Raw genomic sequence first — 19986 nt, 5'->3', positions numbered from 1 at the left:
ATTACCCGACCATGAAGAAATTCGAATAGCAATTACCCGCTTGAAGAACAACAAAGCGGCGGGGGCCGATGGATTACCGGCCGAGCTATTCAAATACGGCGGCGCAGAACTGATAAGGTGCATGCATCAGCTTCTTTGTAGAATATGGTCGGAAGAAAGCATGCCTGACGATTGGAATCTTAGTGTGCTCTGCCCAATCCATAAGAAGGGAGACCCCACAATCTGCGCCAACTACCGTGGTATAAGTCTCCTCAATATCGCATATAAGGTTTTGTCGAGCGTATTGTGTGAAAGACTAAAGCCCACCGTCAACGAACTGATTGGACCTTATCAGTGTGGCTTTAGACCTGGAAAATCTACAATGGACCAGATATTCACCATGCGCCAAATCTTGGAAAAGACCCGAGAGAGAAGAATCGATACCCACCATCTTTTTATCGATTTTAAAGCTGCCTTCGATAGCACGAAAAGGAGCTGCCTTTATGCCGCGATGTCTGAATTTGGTATCCCTGCAAAACTAATACGGCTATGTAAGCTGACGTTGAGCAACACCAAAAGCTCCGTCAGTATCGGGAAGGACCTCTCCGAGCCGTTCGATACCAAACGAGGCTTCAGACAGGGTGACTCACTATCGTGCGACTTCTTCAATCTATTGCTGGAAAAAATAATACGAGCTGCAGAACTAAATAGAGAGGGTACAATCTTCTACAAGAGTGTACAGCTCCTGGCGTATGCCGATGATATTGATATCATCGGAAGCAACAACCGCGCCGTTTGTTCTGCGTTTTCCAGACTAGATAAAGAAGCGAAGCGTATGGGTCTGGTGGTGAATGAGGACAAGACGAAATATCTCCTGTCATCAAACAAACAGTCAGCGCACTCGCGTCTTGGCTCCCACGTCACTGTTGACAGTCATAACTTTGAAGTTGTAGATAATTTCGTTTATCTGGGAACCAGCATTAACAACACCAACAATGTCAGCCTTGAAATCCAACGCAGAATCACTCTTGCCAACAGGTGCTACTTTGGACTGAGTAGGCAATTGAAAAGTAAAGTCCTCTCTCGACGAACCAAAATCAAACTCTATAAGTCGCTCATTATTCCCGTCCTGATGTATGGCGCTGAAGCGTGGACGATGACAACATCCGATGAGACGACTCTTGGGGTTTTCGAGAGAAAGGTTTTGCGCAAGATTTATGGTCCTCTAAACATTGGCAACGGCGAATACCGCAGACGATGGAACGATGAGCTGTACGATTTATACGACGACATTGACATAGTTCAGCGAATAAAAAGACAGCGGCTACGCTGGCTAGGTCATGTTGTACGGATGGAAGAAAACACTCCAGCTCTGAAAGTATTCGATGCAGTACCCGCTGGAGGAAGCCGCGGAAGAGGACGACCTCCACTCCGGTGGAAAGACCAAGTGCAAAGTGACCTGGCTTCACTTGGTGTTTCCAGTTGGCGCCAAAAAGCAAAAAGGAGGAATGAGTGGCGCGCTCTGGTGGATTCGGCTATAATCGCTTAAAGCGGTTCCTACGCCAAATATATATATATATAATTAACAACAACAACATCTTATTCTATAAAAAATAATTTTACCGTTGTTTGGAATTTGTTTTTGGATTTATTTCCCAAAAATTTACTTTTTGTTTTAATTTAAAAAATTTTTTTTTTATTATTTTAGAATTTTAAATAAAAAAATATTAAAAAAATTTTCCAAAAAGTACATATATTCTTATTTTTAATTGCTTGATTTTTTTTAATTTTTTTAATATTTTTAATTTATTTTTAATTTTTTTAATATTTTTTCTTTTTTTATGTTTCCAAATTTTTTTTTTTCAAATATGGTACTTGAAATATTTTTGGCAATTCTGTAAAATGTAATATAAAACTACTTTCTTGAATTTTATTTTTATGACAATGAAGTTTAAATATTTTTTTTTTACTTTAATATCAAATATTTTAAAAAATTCGTACTACATTTGTCGTATATTTGTTTAATCACAAAATTTAAGCGAATTTACTTTTTTTTCAAATGTCTTATAATCATGGTTATTATAGCACATATTTCATAGATTTTTGTATTTACTATTTTTATATTTTTTTTTCATTGTATTACAAACAATTTAAAGCTTTTATTGAATTCAAATATTTGAAAATCTTTTTTTGTTTTTACAATTTTTGTTATTAAAATATTTGAAAATATTTTTTCTAACCATTTTTGTGAAGAAACGTTCTCTTGTAGTAAATTTCTTTTATTCTTATTTGAATCGCAAGGAAGGAGATATCTTACTTTTTTTCAAATTTGTCATTAGCGGCTGTGCAAGCTCGCTAAAATATGAATTCCAAGCCTAAATGTAGGCGACATTTATATATATGTATTTTTCAAATAAATAGGAATTTCTAAATATATTTTATTTATTTCTTGCATTTGAATTCCAAGCCTAAATGTAGGCAACATTTATAAATTTTTTTCAAATATATTAGAATTTCTAAATATTTTTTATGTATTTCTAATTCATTTTTCAATTTGAATTTGTGATGTACCTTTTTCATTTCATTGCTTAAAAAATTTTAAATTTTTTGAATATTTCTTAAAAAATTTAATGAAAAAAATCACAAATTTTATCGGTTCTATTTTGAACTTTGCCTAGCCGCTGCTTTAATATACTCCGAGATTTTAAAAACTGTCAACACTGTTAATACTGCAACTTCGTTAAAATATTAATTCCATGCCTAAATGTAGGCAATATTTTTTACTTTTTATTTTTAAATAAAATAGTGCTTGAAATATTCAATATTTTCCATTTAGATTTTTTTTTAATCTATAAATATTTATAAATTATTTTTTTTTTTGGTTTTTTCAATAAAATATGGCATTAAAATATCAAATATTTTCCATTTAAAATTTTTTTTAAATCCATAATTTTTTATTGAAATTTTAAAAAGTCAATTTTAGCTAAATTTTTTTAAGCCAATCTTTTGCTGGGGTCTAATGAAAGCAAGGGGAATTTAATACTAGATATAAGTTTATCATATTTTGGAAAAGTTTCAATGAAATATTTTATTTTTTTTTTGAAAATTTTAAACTCTTTAATCAACCAATTTACCATGCCTTATTATTCTTTAATTCTTTCACTTGTCAGCTGTTCATATTTCACTCCTTCATTTTGGTATTTTTTTCCCTATTTTTCTCCGTATACGCCTTGCAGCTAGCATTTGCCGCTGATTGCGTTCTACATTTCGATTGCAATTACAGTTTTGGCATGTACGGCGTGCCAGTTTCTTATATTTCATGTTTTTTTTCGCTTGGATATCCAGAACTTACAGCGCGCGGCAGCTGTCAATAATGCTGTGAAAAATTTCCAAATCTTTTTCTTGCCAACAATTGCCGGCATATTATTGCTTACGTTTATCGCATGGTGCGCTTAATTTTCGCAGTTATTTGGAGACATGCACTCAAACACACGTGTATATAATATTGCATACAATATTTTCGCATTGCATACTTTTAGGCGCTTTACCTCACTTTGGGTCATTGGCACATGCAACTCAACGGCTATGCATATGCATATGAGAACTTATTGTTTTTGTTGTTGCTGCATGGGCGTATGACCGGCTTTTGAAAGCCGCGTGCGTGTATTTAATATATGTAGGCGCTTGTTGTTGTTGTGGTTACCTGTATTGTATATGCATTTTCATTTTAATTTTTTGTTGTTGTTGTTTTTTGTTTGTTTTTGTTTGCATATGTGTGCCGCTGCATAGCAGAAAAGTCACATTTACTGTTCTCAATTCACAGCTTGTGTGTACGACATCAAGCGGTAGGCAGCAGGCGCTCGCTTTCACGTAATTCTGCTACTTTCTTTGCCGCTTTTATACTATTTTAATAGCCAGCACATGCAAAAGCGTAGAAAAATAGCAAAAAAGAAGCAGCAAATGTGTGAAATAGAAACGACGCACAAAGCGGCTGCAGTTCTTTGGGTTGCCACTATGCTACAACACACACACAAGTGCATACAGACATATACAAGAAAGCTATCATTAAGACCTCAACTTCAGCAGACGCCCTTCGCTATATCCCTCAATCCCTACCTTTACCCGTTAAACCAGTTCTGAGCTTGCTTTCTTGCTATCTTTCATTTGTGTTGTTGTTGTTCGCTGTGTTAGCAATAGCTTCTTTTAGCGCCTTGCAACGCGCTCTGTGTTAATGCATTTTTTAATGCTCAACACTCTACACTACACTACACTCTACCACCCTTTAACGCACCACACGTCGTGCGCCGCGTCGCAGCTTCTTTTCGCTTTTAGAGTTTCAAACGCGTTTTTTTCCTCATTTTTTTTTCAATTACTTTCTTCTGCTCTATAGCTTTACATTGCAATCGCACTTAAAGCGCGCGCGTATACATTTGCTTGCATTATTATTTTTCCTTTTTTTTTTCATTTTTGTGTGCTGCACATATGCCATTAGTGCGTTTGATGGCGTAGAGAAAGTGGTTTGACGTATGCGCTGTATGCGAAATATATCCCGTTGCTTGTGACGTGTGATTACTAGCAACGCCTCGGTAGCCACACATGAGAAGTTGAAGGGGAGTGGGATGTGTGCGCGGTGCGGTCAGCACAAATCACTGTTAGTTTAATGCTTGTGCAACGGAAAGTGATCATTTCTCATGGCTTTCCGGTTGATTGCGTGCTGAGTTTTGGGTAGAGGACAATAGATAGAGCAAGATGTATGGAGAACATTCTTGGATATCACTATCGCTTTTGTGGTATTGAAGTTTGAACCCAAGGGCATACAAAATATCAATTAACTTATTTGAACTTATCGCGAAATCTAGTAGTCGCTAGCTTTCTTTGTTATATCAGTTCAAAAACTTATTAGAAATATCCGTGGCTTTAATAAGGAGACTCAGAGTGTAATTGACTATTTATTTAATATTTATATTCATTGAAATCGCTATAGGGTTTTCGAATAACATCTATCACCTTTTTACATGTCACTCTAAAATTTACTTCTTTAAAAAATACTTCTCTTTAAACCACTCTAATCTAAAAATCAGGTTTCTTGACATCTTGACATACTGAAAATTTCGAAGAACAATGATAGATCTGTGTCTACCAATGTCTACCAACCAAGTTCTCAGTGTAAGATCTCTATAAGTGTAATAGTGGGAGTAGTCAGTTCTTCATTTTACATACATTAGAAGAAATATATAAAATATTATTTCTTTGGGGAATTTCTGAACCAATCTAGAGTAATTCACTGTCCTCTGAAATATTTAATTCTGTATTCTAATCCACCTTAAAATCTGTTTTAATTATCATTGTAACTTGCTGGACCTAATAAATTAGAAATGTACCATATTGAGGTTATCAGTGTTCTAGACTATCTTTCAACACGAGTGTTTTTGGAATTTCTGAAACAATCTAGAGTATTTCTCTCATTTACTTCTTCTTTTAATTAACATTGTAACTGGCTGGACCTAATAAATTAGATATGTACCGTATTGAGGTTAACAGTGTTCTATACGATCCTTCAACGCGAGCGCTTGTAACTTCAAAACAATCGCTTTGATCAATATCTGTGCAAGCTTAAAAATACTTGCATTCAATGAGCTACTCAAATCACTTGCTCTAAAGTGGTTTTGTGAACCAACAGAGAAATGATGTTCATCGAAGAATTTCAAGTATCAATTTTTAATATATTTTTTTCATTACTTAGCATATTTTATATTTTTTTGTCTAAAAATTAAAAATTTTAAATTTATTTTGCCTCCACCTTCTTTATGAAAACATGTTTTTTTTTTTTTTGTAAATATATGCTTCAAAAATAAGGAAACGGTGCCTTGTGTGAAAGCAAACGCCAAGTAAAAATGTTACTCATACGCCATGGCTGTTCATAGTAAATGGAACGGCTTGCCGGCTGAGCAGTCTGCATTTTGTTGGTATTGCGATGTGAAAGCATAAAGTGAAATAAATAAATGTATATATAACCACTCTACGATATACATACATATGTAGGCCGATGTAATAAGGATTTTTTTTTACTTTTTTTACCTTAAACTGAAAGGAATTAAGCAGGAATATATTTTTTTTTGCAACCAACAACAAAATGAGTGAACTCAATAAAAGCATAAGGCACTCACACGCACATACACATGTGTAAAAATTCGAGTTTAAGACAACATGCAGCACTTCCTGCGCCTATAAGTATGCTATAGCATATTGTATGCAGTCAAAAGCAGTAAATTGACTTAAAAAGTGTAGTAAGTAGCGTACAGTACTGCCAAATTTTAAGCACTAAGTGGTTGAAAATTTAATTTCCATACACAATGCGCCTAAAAGTGCACTACGAGTATATATGTGTATACTTTTATATAAAAGGACAACACCAAAGCATTACCCACATTATTTCACCCCTTTTGCTGCTTTATGTGTTGACCAATAAATAAGATTATGTTGGCTGTATGCAGCACACAACGCCACCTATCGGCTATAAACTGTATTTTCTTAAGGCAATGAACGCCATTGGCATTACTTGCCATACACAAATACATGCTTGACTTTATTTGCCAGCTTTTATGGCATTGCATTTTTTATTATTTTTTTCCTTATATTTTCTTATACTACAACTGTGTGCATGACATTTTCTTTGCTTTTACATTTTGTGTGCACAAAGTAAATTGGGTTAATATGAAATTACGTATTAAATGACAAAATTACTGGCGCATCAGTTGACTGTGTAGTACTATGTTGGGGATAAGCTAGCAGCAGCAGCAGCACACTGTGCGCGGTATTTTCGTCTCTTATATGTCAATATATGTAGTTCAAACCGAACTTACCTGTCTTTTTAAATTGAGCACGAGTCCTTCGACTTGTTTGCCGGAACTAAAAGCCTGCAGCAGGCCATTGTGGAAATCATCGTTACCGTAGAGACCTGTAGAGAGGAAAGAGAGTGAAAAAAAACATTAAAAAATGAGTTGACACCAAATTGCATTAGATACATAGTTGGCAATAAAAGAGAGTGCATGAATTTGCACAAAAGTACTGCAAAATAGCATACTTTTAGGCGCTGTTACGTGAATTGAGTTGATTAGAGTATTCAATGTATATCTTATGTATTAGCACAAACAATTTAAGAAGTTTGTTTTGGGTGAAGTGGTTTAAATTGCTTAAAACCAATATTTTATTGCATACTTTTAGCTGTAAATGAAATTCAAAATTATGTTAAACTAAAAATTAATTAAATTTTTCAAGAAAAGTACATTTATTTCAATAATAAGCATTGTATTAATAGTTCTTTAATTTGTTTTTTGGCTATGTGCGCCTAAAATTATACTTCATATAAGGAAATATTGCTTTTGCGGAGTATTTGATACAGCGAACCTTACTATAAAGACATAATTTTAGACAAAATAAAGTAAATTATGACAATCAATAGCAGATTGTTACTTTAAATCAATATAATCATATTTTGTTGCATACTTTTAGGCGATACGATTAAAAGTAATAAATAAGAATTATTTCAAGATGTTAAAGTATACAGTTACAGTAATAAGACTTCATTTAATTACTTTATTTAAATTTTATACAATCTTGTGATGTTTGCAGCCAAAAGTAGGCTATATATTTTTATCAATTTCGTTTTTCTGGCTTTAATATGAATTAAAGCATAGCAGTGCTAAATAAAATAAGTCGTAGCATTAAGCATTTACGGAATTTCAACTTAAATTTGGAGTATTGAAGTATTCCTAAGTATGCGCCTAAATGTATGCTGACAAAAATGCTGATAATTACATATATGCATTACTACATAATTTACACTTAAACAAATGCACTATGCGCATAATTTGTTGAGTGCTTTCAGCAAATACAAGCCTTTCACTAGCATATCTAGGTTTACCTCAGCGTTACACTTGCATAGTTTTAGGCATACCGGCGTGTAAACCAAAAAATTAAAAATGTTCATAAATGAGCCAGCAAAATACAGCTGCAAAGCAACCCCTCTTCAGTACACAAAATGTAGGTCAAGTAATGCGTATGCGAACAGCAGCACGCATCAAACACAAATATGCATGAGATGAAATCTGCTTTTAGGTGTAAAACAAATATTTATGCAGTTACTAAGGTGCAGCTGCATTAGATAGACTTTGATTTATAACTTTAAACTATTTTAACTGAATTTGTTGGAGTTATAATTATATATATATGTACTTTATGCGCCACTTGTATGCACTTTGCATGCCTAAAAGTATACTCCAAGTTCGCATGTAGTCTTTACTATTTATTGTGGTATTCAGCAAATGCAATTTTCACTTAAGTTAAACGAGTATTTCACAGTATTTACGTTGACTTTAACATTCTACACTTCCTTCACTCGACTTCTAACATAAACTTTAGCATACTTTTTGGTGGCTTCATGAAGTACATAATTTCTATACACTTAGTTTTAATTATCAATAAAATTTCGAGTGAACTGTACAATGTGAGCAACGACGACTAGTGCATGTGGTGAAGCTAACAAAGTTTTGCAACATAACTTTTCAAAGTTGTGTATGTAGCACATAAACGTATGCCGCCTGCAGATATGCAACATAATGTAATTCATGAGAAAATACAATGGCATAACTACTGCTACATACTACTAACAAGCATTTAATAAATATATATGTATGTGTGTGCTCCACGATGTTTTTAATGCATGCAGTGGGCGTTTAGCATACATTTGTGCGCGCGCCAACATATAAATATACCATATATACTGCTATAAATGTATACAAAATTTCATTTGCCTGTGTTGCTGCATGAAATATGCAATATTATACTCCGTGATTGTGCATGCACACACACAGCAACGCACACACGCTCTGTATGTTTACTGCAAATTTATGTTGCATATTTTTATGCGCAGCAACGCTCGTGTACGCGCATAACCATATTTTAAGTTAAAAATATTATAAATCATAACTTTTAGACACGAGTAGTTGTTAGTTTATGGGTGTCAAACGAGTTGATTGCGTTTCAAGCGCAGCCCCCTTGAAATATGCAACGATATTTTGCAAGTATAAATACCGTATGCAGTAAAAATATGCAGTTGCAATGTGCGCGTAACATTTTGTTATGAGTTGTGTATAATTTAATGGCAAGTATTTAGTGTTTTGATTAAATATTTGTTGATGTACAAGTTTTGCGGCGATTAAAAAAAAATATAAAAAAATTTCAAAGTGGCCTAAAAGTATGCAAATATTATATTTTCTATTGTATAAAATATAATATAATACATGAAATTTATCAATTCTGGCATAATATGTTATTACACAGCTTCTAAAGTAATAATTTAATACGGTAACACCTAAAGGTATGCAATAAATTATTTAAAAAATTTAATTTAATTTATAAGCCAAAAAAATTTTAAACAATTTTTATGTATTCGAATTCTTCTGAATTTAAAATTTAATACGGCAGCGCCTAAAAGTATACATAAAATTATTAGAAACAAATTTTAATTAATTTGTAACCAAAAAACTTGAGTTTAGCAAACTATTTCTCGGTTCTTACATTTCTTAATTAATTGTTAGACTTTTTCTAAATTAAGAACTTGACGCCTGAAAGTATGCAATAATTTATTTAAAATAACTGAACTTAATTTATAAACACAAAAGTCTTGTTTTAAGCTAACAATTAAATAAATAAAATAATTACGCTTCAGCGCCTGAAGGTATGCAAAAAATAATTTAAAATAAGTCTAACTGTTTGTAACTAAAAAATATGACTTTAAACAAGAAATTTTACAATTCTATTTATTTAAAATAACTGAACTTAAACTATAACCTCTAAAATGTTATTTTAAGCAAGACATTTCACGATTCTGTCAATACATATGCTTTTATAAATAAAAATTTTACTTTGCAGCGCCTAAAAGTATGCAAGAAATTATTTAAAACAACTGAACTTAAGTTATAACCTCAAAAATTTTGTTTTGAGGAAGAAATTTCACGATTTGCTATCTTAAACTTTCTTCTAAAATAAAATAATCGCGCTGCAGCGCCTGAAAGTATGCAATAATATTTTTAAAATAAATGTAATTGAGTTTATAACTGAAAACTTACTTTAAACAAGAAATTTTACTATTCCGCCAAGCGCGTCTTTCTTTTAAAATAAAAAATATCGGCCGTAGCGCCTAAAATTATGCAAAAAATTATTTTTTTTAATGTGCATTTCTACCAAAAACTACAGAGTTTCAGTTATAATAATCTCTACTGTTTATTGAGACGACTTAATTTTCCATTTAAAACCCTACCAACCGCAGTTAACTACACAAATTTATGCATTTCTTGTTGCCACTTTATTTAATCGTACTTTCTCTTTTTCATTTTTGACTTGTCAACAGTCTCAATTAATTTAAGCCACCCTTTCCATCTCTCTTATTTACCGGAAAAGCCTTATCAGGCATGCTGCTGTTCATTTACAGCACAGCTGGAATAGTTTATTGCAAGCGAAGAGAAGCGAACAAAAATAGTTGAACCACAAGCAGGTTAATCAAGTAACCGAGTAAGGTTGGCTAAAAGGCTTCACAGAGCTTGATTTTCAGCAAAAAGAAATAAATAAATAAAATATAAAAATAAATAAATATACAAGTATCTCTAGTAGTGAGACGCACTCAAAGAGCAGCATATCTATGGTACCTTTGAAGTAGTTTTCAACATATATGTGTTTGTGTATGCTTGTATGCATTTAACTGCTTGCCATGGCAACAGTTATCCTGCCACTAACACATACACACTCATCTATCCATAATGCAGCTTCACTTGCTGTGTAAACGTATCAACCGCAGCCAACATAAGTTTATACGAAAAGCAACAATAATAACAAATAGCAACTGCCATTACTGCGGCTGCTGCTGCTGCTAGTGTTGTTTGACAAGCACAATAAAAGCTTTTAATTAATTTACACTCAAAAGTGAGTTGAGCGACAGATCAGCCGCAGTGATAGCTGAAGAAGTGGGGAGTATAGGCGTTAAAGCTCTTAGAACTACAGATGTCGAGATCTTTGAGTGTCTTTGTGTTTCTGTGTGTATGAATTGGAAATTTCTTAGTAGCAATTTTTGAAGGAAGTAGTGCAAGCAAACAACGACAATAAAGCGGTGTAGGAAGAAATGTGTAGAGAAAATCGAAATGATAATAGCTTTTGAGGAAATGATGAAGAGTAGCAAGCAATGAAGATTCATCAAAAAGTATTTTTTTGTTTGTTTTATTGGCTTTAGACACTATTTTCAAGTTAATTCTGTTTGTATATTGGTTTAATTTTTTTTAATTGTGTTGAGCATTTTTAATATTTTTCCAATTATGTTGGCTTAAATTTAATTTTTTTTTAATTCTAAAATTTTGAATAATTTTTTTGTTATTATTTTTATAAATAATTTTTAAAATTTTTTTCAAATTTCAAAAAATTTTTTACTCTTTATATTTTTAATTTTTTATTTTCTATTTTATTTTTAATTTTAATTTTAATGATTTTTCTTTAATAATATTTTTATTACTTTTTAAATCAGAAGCTAATTGTTTCCTTAATTTTTGAAAGCATATTTTATTGGTTTTTTATTTAATATAAGAAGGGAACTATTTTGTTTTTATTAAATACTTTATATGATTAAATTATTAATATTACAAATAAAATTAATTTAAAGAATTCAAATATTTTTATTTAAACTTTTTTTTATTTTCCTTTAAATTATTATTTTTTTTACTTTAAATTGATATTTTTTTAAATTAAATATATAAAAATATTTTTTACTAAAATTTTAGATATGGAAAGTTTTCAATATTTTGATTTGTTGAATTGTTTAGCATTTGCTTATATTTTAAACTATTTTGATATTTTTTAAATTAAATTTGTTATTTTTTTATTATTGTAATTGCTTTATTTTCATTTTTTTTATTTATTTTTTTTTATTTTTTACTTAAATTTTAAATATTGATTTTTTAAACTAATTTAATTTGTCTTTTAATAATTTTGTTCTTCTGCTTCTACCTTCTCTGCATATCATATTGACTCTTCTCCAATTGCTCACTAAATCATACAAAATGCCGCTTGGCTTGCAAATCCACAACTCATTACCAATCTCATTGTTGTTGTAACAATAATTGCACACCAATTATGCATGTCGGCGCAAGCAAATGTCAAATGTTAAATTACAAATAAAATGTCTGCTATTAATTATCGTCAATTAAATGCATTTGCTATGATAAAAGTCAAAGAAAACCGCAAGAGCAATTTATATTGCAGCTAAAATGACAAGCTTACAACGATAACGGTGAATTTTCAGCTACCGTTAGAGTTGTCACAGTAGAAATTTGAAGATTTAACCTACTTTTCTTATACAAACTTTTGTTAGGAAAGTATAAAAATAACTTAAAAAGAAAATAATAATAATAGATGCGCCTAAATGTAGGCGCTCAATTCAGCAATATAATCTTATTTTTTCAAGTTATTATAATAAAGTACAACAATTTTAATGCAATATTCAACACAAAATATTCAAATTAATAAACTTGTATTAAGCGCCTAAAAGTAGGCAACGTTTTTGTGCGTCAACTTAAAGCCCTTATATTCCAAATAGAGTTATTAATCTTGCAAAAAGCAACAACAACAACACAAAATCTTACTAAATAAGCGCACTAGTTGGCTGTGCGCCGTGAAGTATGCTACAAAAAACTACTATTTTCATTTATCTGATAAAAATGCATGAGAAAACACAGGAAAATAATGACTTCGCTCGCACACAAGATGGGAGGGTGGCGATAAAATTGTCAAACTACAAAGCGTAAAGCAAAAAAAAAACACACAGTAACTGAGGTAAATACTTGAAGCGCGAAAGTAAAGGTGAAAGAGAAACATAGCAAAAGGTATGAAAGAAAAGCTAAACACAACAACAACAACAAACAATGACAGCAAAACAGTCGTTAACCTCTATACGTAGCGCACGAGAGTCTGGTCTTACTTTGTATGGATTTATGTGCGTTTCCATTTTTTATTTTCACTTTTTTTAATATTTCCCTTTTCTGGAGTGGTAGTTTGTAGGTGTAGTGCTCTGGCAAGATCTATACTTTGTTGTTGTGCGCTCTTAACGCAGTTTTGTTTATGTCTCTAACCTGGTGACTCTACTATTTTTTTGGTGGATTTTATTTTTGTTAGTTTTTGTTCTACATTTTTTAAACTTATTATTTTTTCTTTTTTTTATTTTTTTTTTTATTATCTTTCTTTTATTTTTGTTAGTTTTTGTTCTACATTTTTTAAACTTATTATTTTTTCTTCAGTATTTTTTCTTTCATTCTCCTGCGTTCTTTTCTATCTTTTTTATCTCGCTTTCTACACAATTGTCTTTTCTGGCACATTCACTTTGTATTTTGTCGTCCACTAAACTGTTTTTTATACCTTTATTTACAATGTTTTGGTGGCAATTGTATGTGTTATTGTTGCTAGAATGCGCCATCTACCAAATATTTACGCTGGCAATTATCCAATGAAAATCTTATCTTTTACATGACATATTTTTTATGTGGCGTATATGTGGTAGAAAAAAATGTTAGAAGTAATTGGTGGAAAAAATAATAAAATAACTGAAGAAAGAAAAATAAGTTCCTTTCAAACGAGTGAAAAGAATATGTACGTTAATTGTAGTTGCAGTTATAAAAATCTCAGGTTTATTATTTTATATAACAGTTCTGAATTTAAGACATTCAAATTTTAAACATTATTTATTGTTACTCCTAATTGTATGCCACAAATTCAATTTTTGCAATTTTCATAAAAAGGTTGAGAATTGTAAATCGAAAAAGTCTAACGAATGAAATGTGTAGTAAATTTTATAATACTTTGTTTTAGGTTAACAATTTAATTAGTTTTAAAGCCGTACATCATCTCCTGTCTTATTTACATGTCATCGCCTCACAGCGTTCTCTACATGCCGAAATTGACAGCACAACCTGTGCATTTCCATAATTTAAATATCACATCTTTAATAATATTCTATATTTGTATTAAATATAAAAATGTTTTCATAATTTCAAAGCTTTATCTCTCAACCCGACTTTAAATAGCGCTGCCAGACTACAAGTTAGCTCTCTTTAAGGTTTACTTCCCTCTATAAAGTCTCATTAATTTTAAGAAATTTTTTTTATTTTAAATAATATTTTATTGTTTAATTTACTTACCCAAACCAATCGCCGCACATGTCATCAACGTAACCACGACTAATGTGCAACTCTGGCAACGTTGTGCACTCGGTTTGCGTGGCTTGCGATCACAACAACGCGTTAGCAGATATAATAGCAGACCGAAGAGTGATAATATAAGTAGACCGGCGGGTATGGAGGCGAGTATGCCCAAGCTCTGTAAAGGAAAAATAAAAAATTAATTTAGATTTTTCTTTAACAAAATTGATAGATTTAAATATATGAAAGAAAGGATCGTAAACTTAAAACTGGGGAGAAGAAAAGATCTAAACTCTATACCTTAAGTGCAGAGAAAAGTATATATAGAGAGTGATAGGTCTAGAAAAAAATAGAGAGTGAGAGAATTTATGATTTAGCGAAGTTTCACACCCATGGTTTATAGAGAAAGATAGAACTTCTTTGGAAAGTTGAACTTCTTTGTAGTATTTAAGGCTTATATTTTTAGTATAATAAAATATTTTCTAAAAGCTGAAATATAAAAACTGGAATTATCAAAATTTAGAGTTGCCAGATCATTTTATAATTTTTTTATAATATCAACTTTTGATAATGAAAAATATTTTTCATTTTAAGATTGTCTACTCTATTTCAAATGATTTTTTATTACAATTCCTCTAAAAGTAGCTGCAAAAAGCGTAGTAACAACTATCCAAAGCATATTTTTAGACTGATTTTTTTTTCATTTTTCTTTTAACTCCACTTTATTTCCGTTTCCGTTCATTGCTACAATCCAATACACTTTTCCACATCATTGATTGTTAGTCGCATTGCTTTACTTTGCTCCTTTCGTGCATTATTGGCATGCCTGTCGTCGTCGTCGTCGTGGTGCTCAAAAGGCGTAGCGGCAAAAGCGCGAATGCCATGCAACTTTTTAATTAAACGTTGCTAAGCGGATTGAACTGCAAGTAGCGGAAATTTAATTAAAAGCAGAAAAACATTCGACTAACTTCCGATTTTTATTATATTTATGCTGCGCTTATTGCCAAACCAACAATTGTGTACTTGTATTTCTTAGCTCGTGCTAGTTAGCCACGAGCACACATACATACATACATACATGTTATACTTGTTTATGAGTTGTGCTTCATGCTGCGCTGTGTTGGCGCGAAGTTGTCTATTTCCGCTTTGTGCGCGTAAGTCGTTAGTTACGTTTTCGACATTTTTATGCTTGGAAAGAGCGCTAAATAGAATAGGAATAGTTGTTAGAAACAGCGCAAAGAAAGATATTTCTTAATTGTTTTTTTTTTTTTACTTTTTTAATTTTCGATGATCTCATAAATAATTAGCTATTTTCGGCATAAAATCAATAAAATTCCAAAAATATTTTCAATTCTATAAATTAAGCAAATATTATTATTATTGGTTTTTTTATATATATATTTTTGGAATATTTTATCATATTTTTTTCCAATCCAATTATATTTTTAAATTTATTAAATTATATTTTTTATTTAAATTTTTGTTTTTTATTATGAAAAAAAGAACAATTTACACATTTTCTTCTTTTTGTTTTATTGGAGTATTTTTGTAAACTTTTTTAAAATATTTTACTTTTTAATTTTGAAATTTATTTTAAAAAAATTTTTGATATAAAACAATTTTTGTCAATACAATTTTTTTATATTTTTTTATATTTTTTTATATTTTTTTATATTTTTTTTATATTTTGTTTTACTGCAAATGTGAAAATTTAATCTTTAAAATTTAGTGTTATCCAAATTTTTGACAAGACAATTCATTTATAATATTTTTTTTCAAATTTTTGACAAAACAATTCATTTATAATAATTTTTTTTATTTTATAAATTTTATTATATTTTTTTATTATTATTTTATTATTTTATTTTTTATTATTTTTATTTTATTTTATTTTATTTTATTTTATTTTGTTTTGTTTTATTTTATTTTATTTTATTTTATTTTATTTTATTTTATTTTATTTTATTTTATTGTATTTTATTTTTTCTTATTTTATTTTATTTTATTTTGTTTTATTTTATGTAATTTTATTTTATTTTGTTTTATTTTATTTTACTTTATTTTATTTTTTATTTTAGTTTTTTTTTTATTTTTATATTTTATTTTTTTTATTTGTTTTTTTTTTTACTTTTTTATTATTTTATTTATTTTTTCTTTTTATACTACCTAACCCTTCTTCAAATATTTTTTTAATTTTTTTGTTTAATTTTTTTAACCGTTGCATAAATTCCACTATGTCTTATATCCCCACCTACATCCTTATCAGCTTCACGGTTATTTTATTACAAGATAACCGCTGTTTGTGCAACTGCGAATTGCCGAGAAAGTGCGAAAGGAAGGAAATGTGGGACATAAAATTTATGCATTTGCTAAGCAATTTATTGGAAATTCAATGAGTGTAATAATGTCATAAAAAAGAGTTAGAAAAATATTTAGTTTTATAGCACAGAGGATATCAGCAAAAAAGCACTTCCTGTGACAGAGTCTCACTATTTACTTTGGTGAAAAAAATATTAAATACATTTCTTTAATTTTTATAAATTTTTTTCAGCGTATTTGCTTTGTCATAACTTTTAATCTAGTTAAAAGCACATTTCACAATTTTCCCTACTACCATTTGGTTTAAAAAAATATAAATGTATGAAATAATAAAAAAGAGTGTGTCATCAATCAAATTTTATTGCCTACTAACCGCAGCACCGCAAAAACAGCCACGTGGTCAGTCGCACTCAGATACGATATATATATAAATATATACACGCGCATCCTCACACCAGCCACATTTTTTGACATCATATAGTTTTATCCTTTAAAGTTTGGCACTTGTAAATTTATCCCTTACCATACACATTTATCCCTTTCGCGCCGAGCTTTGCGGTCAACGCACTGACCTATGCAACACTGTATGTACGCATGTTAGCGTCAGCTTTTGCTGTGACAAAAGTCTTTACAGCCTCCAACGCATATATACATACATTTGTAGGTGATATAAGTGAGCCTTTAATGACCCAGTGGTATAAAAATGTTGGATTTATTTTATGCTAACCACAAATGTTGGGTTTTCGGACACTTGCCGTTGACCTTTCGTTGACGTTGGTGTAGCTGTGGATGCAGGCTTTACTAGTGAAATAATTTACACGTGAAAAGGAATTTAGTGAGATATTTTTTGTAGCTCTTGGAATGTAGTGAATAAAGCGAATAGAAGTTGCTGACAATTGTCTAGCGAAATAAATATCGGATTTTAAGGATTGTGAAGTTCGCTATGTGTTTAGTTACATTATTTCTGATAAGATGATCCATTTTGGACACAGAATTGGTCCAAAGAAGCCTCAGAAGCCTAAAATGAGGATACTAATTTCATTCAGTTGCTATGAACTTAAAGTACATCTCACTAAAAACCTTTCTATTTAACATTGAAGTCATCGGATATACAAATATTGGAATTTTAAGACCATTAACTGAACCGAAAACTCATCAAAAAAAAGTTTCGTCCAAAAACGTTTTCTCCTGAATTCTAAACACGCCTCGAAAAGCATTCTAGAACCAAACTCTCAAAATTTTGCTACCAAAAAACCAAACCAATCTAGCTAACTCAATTCCAAAAGAGCTTAAAAAGCTCTTTTATTAATATTACTAGACATTTAGGTTGACATTCTTTATAAATTTGTTAAAAATAGTGATTTTGTGATCAATTGGAACTCTATCCCTGAACCGAAACTAAAAAAAAACTCAAAAAACAAACCATATCCAAAACTTTTTCTCCCGGAGCCTAATTCCACTCCGAAAAACACTTTGAAACTATGTTCTCGAAATATTAGTATCAAAAATTAATATCGATTGACTAACTCAAATCCAAAAGAGCTTAAAAAGCTCCTCTCTAAAATTTTAACAAACATAAATGTTCACATACACAAATATCATCCAAAAACTACTTCTCTCGAAATTTAATTCTACTCGGGAAAGAAAGCCATACGAATCTGCTTAACTCAACCCCTCTCTAAAAGCTTACTAGACTTTCAGGTTAACATACTTTACAAATTGGTTAAAACTAGAAGATTTGGAACCGCAATTTTCCAGCACATCCATATTCAAAAGATTTAAGAGACAAGAATGTTTAGCTAAATGAATTTAATAGTTCTTGAAATTGTTCTTAGTTAAAAGGAATCAATTTCGGAGCGGTCCTATTGAATAAGTTCTGCAGCTTTCAAGCAGTTTGTTACAAAAATTGTATGATACTTTATCGAAACAACGCAAGACTTCGACTACAACGAGATCGCGAAGACATCCGCTTATCTCTCGCAGTTGCTGAGATCGCCGTCTTGAACTGAAGTTGACTCTAGATCTCAGAAATTTTTCCGCTTGAGACATATTTCCGGTTCTATGAATTTGATCGACAGTTTAACTGTCTATAGCCGAGACAAAGTTTTGGAAAAAAATATGAAAATGCTCTTAACTTGGACTCAACTGTTCCAAGACTGTCTCAGCTAGCAAACTCAGCGGTATCTGCTTAATAGCCAAGTACTGTTGAGACATTATACCGTCATTTTTGGGCTATATTTAATCTAATGGCTGGTTTGGAGGGTGTTATTTGTTAGGGGACATCGGATAAAGTGTACAGTATATTCAAGAAATTCTCTTAAAATCTTCGAAGTCGACGGATACAAGAGCTGTGGGTAGCCGATAGAAGAACATTTATTATTGAATTAGGTTCTTAGAAGTAGTATGACAAAAATTATTGTATCCTCTATGCTGTTTTTGTTGTGATTATAGAAATAAAAATTGGAATATTTATAGTTCGCATCCCGTTATAATATATATTTTTGTTTTTTTTTTTTAGTTTAACTTTTCAAAATTCTCCCATTTTGTAACCGCAAAAATTTGTTCCTTCATTTACGCTTGTTTAAATATTTACAACCGCACTCTAAACTACTAATTTCTACCAGCTTTGGTTTTATTTTATTTTATAAATAAATTTAAATGCACACACAGACACACCCATACAACAACACAGATTACAATACAATGCTTTGTGTTGTTGTTTGTAATTTCTCTCGTCGACAATTATCATTTGCGTTTATTTATAGTTGTTTTTGCGGTTTTGCGGTCGTGGTCAAATTGTTTTAAATCAATTTTATTAATTTATATGCATTTGCCGACGGCCAGCAACAACAACGAACAACAAAGACACGCAGCACTCCATTTTACAACAGCGATATATGATTATGCATGCATATAAGTATGTATGAGGTGGTAACAACAACAATTTGATCCTTGTAAATTGTGCGCAATAATTTAATTTATGCCAAACAAACAATTGCACGCCAGAGCAACGCCGGCACACGGTCGGTCACACCTCACCCACCAGTATCACTTTCACAACTCATTATAAGCTTAACTACTGCCGCTTCCCCCCGCGCGCTATTACACACACTCACTCACTCTATCTCTTCCTCTTCCACTTATGTTGCTCATAATTTCCCCAGCTTGCCTGCTTGTACCGTTGGCATGCTGCTCATTTAACATTAATCAGCAGTCGCTGTCACGTCGGTCAATTTGTCGGTGTGTCTGTCGCGCGCTCGGTCTGGCATTTGGTTAGTCATTGGGTAATTTTTAATTAACCGTCAACGTGTATTCTACTACATACATATAATGGACGCTTTTGAGGAAGAAGAGGAAAAAATGCAACAAAAGTTGCTCCTCGTACGTGGCTATAAGTCATGACACATGCTTGTTTGGTTGTAATAACTATCGCAATAACTGTTAAAAACGTTAT

General features: G+C 31.2%; 2 protein-coding genes across 4 annotated transcripts in view; one reads left to right on the top strand and one right to left on the bottom strand.

The window, feature by feature from the left end:
- LOC105216730 (uncharacterized) overlaps positions 1-19986 on the top strand; it is a 230424-nt gene that overhangs the window by 68923 nt on the left and 141515 nt on the right. The gene's annotated exons all lie outside the window — the stretch shown is intronic.
- The window catches only part of LOC105216729 (protein tweety-2), a 161344-nt gene that overhangs the window by 59162 nt on the left and 82196 nt on the right, over positions 1-19986 (bottom strand). The window contains 2 exon segments of the mRNA XM_054230858.1: positions 6843-6937; positions 14214-14391. Coding sequence (XP_054086833.1) covers positions 6843-6937; positions 14214-14391 — 273 coding nt within the window.

This window comes from Zeugodacus cucurbitae, chromosome 5 (assembly GCF_028554725.1).
Source record: "Zeugodacus cucurbitae isolate PBARC_wt_2022May chromosome 5, idZeuCucr1.2, whole genome shotgun sequence".
In the NCBI taxonomy this organism is placed as follows: domain Eukaryota; kingdom Metazoa; phylum Arthropoda; class Insecta; order Diptera; family Tephritidae; genus Zeugodacus; species Zeugodacus cucurbitae.
The sequence above is the reverse complement of the archived record's forward strand: the minus strand, read 5'-3'. Positions and strand labels throughout refer to the sequence as shown.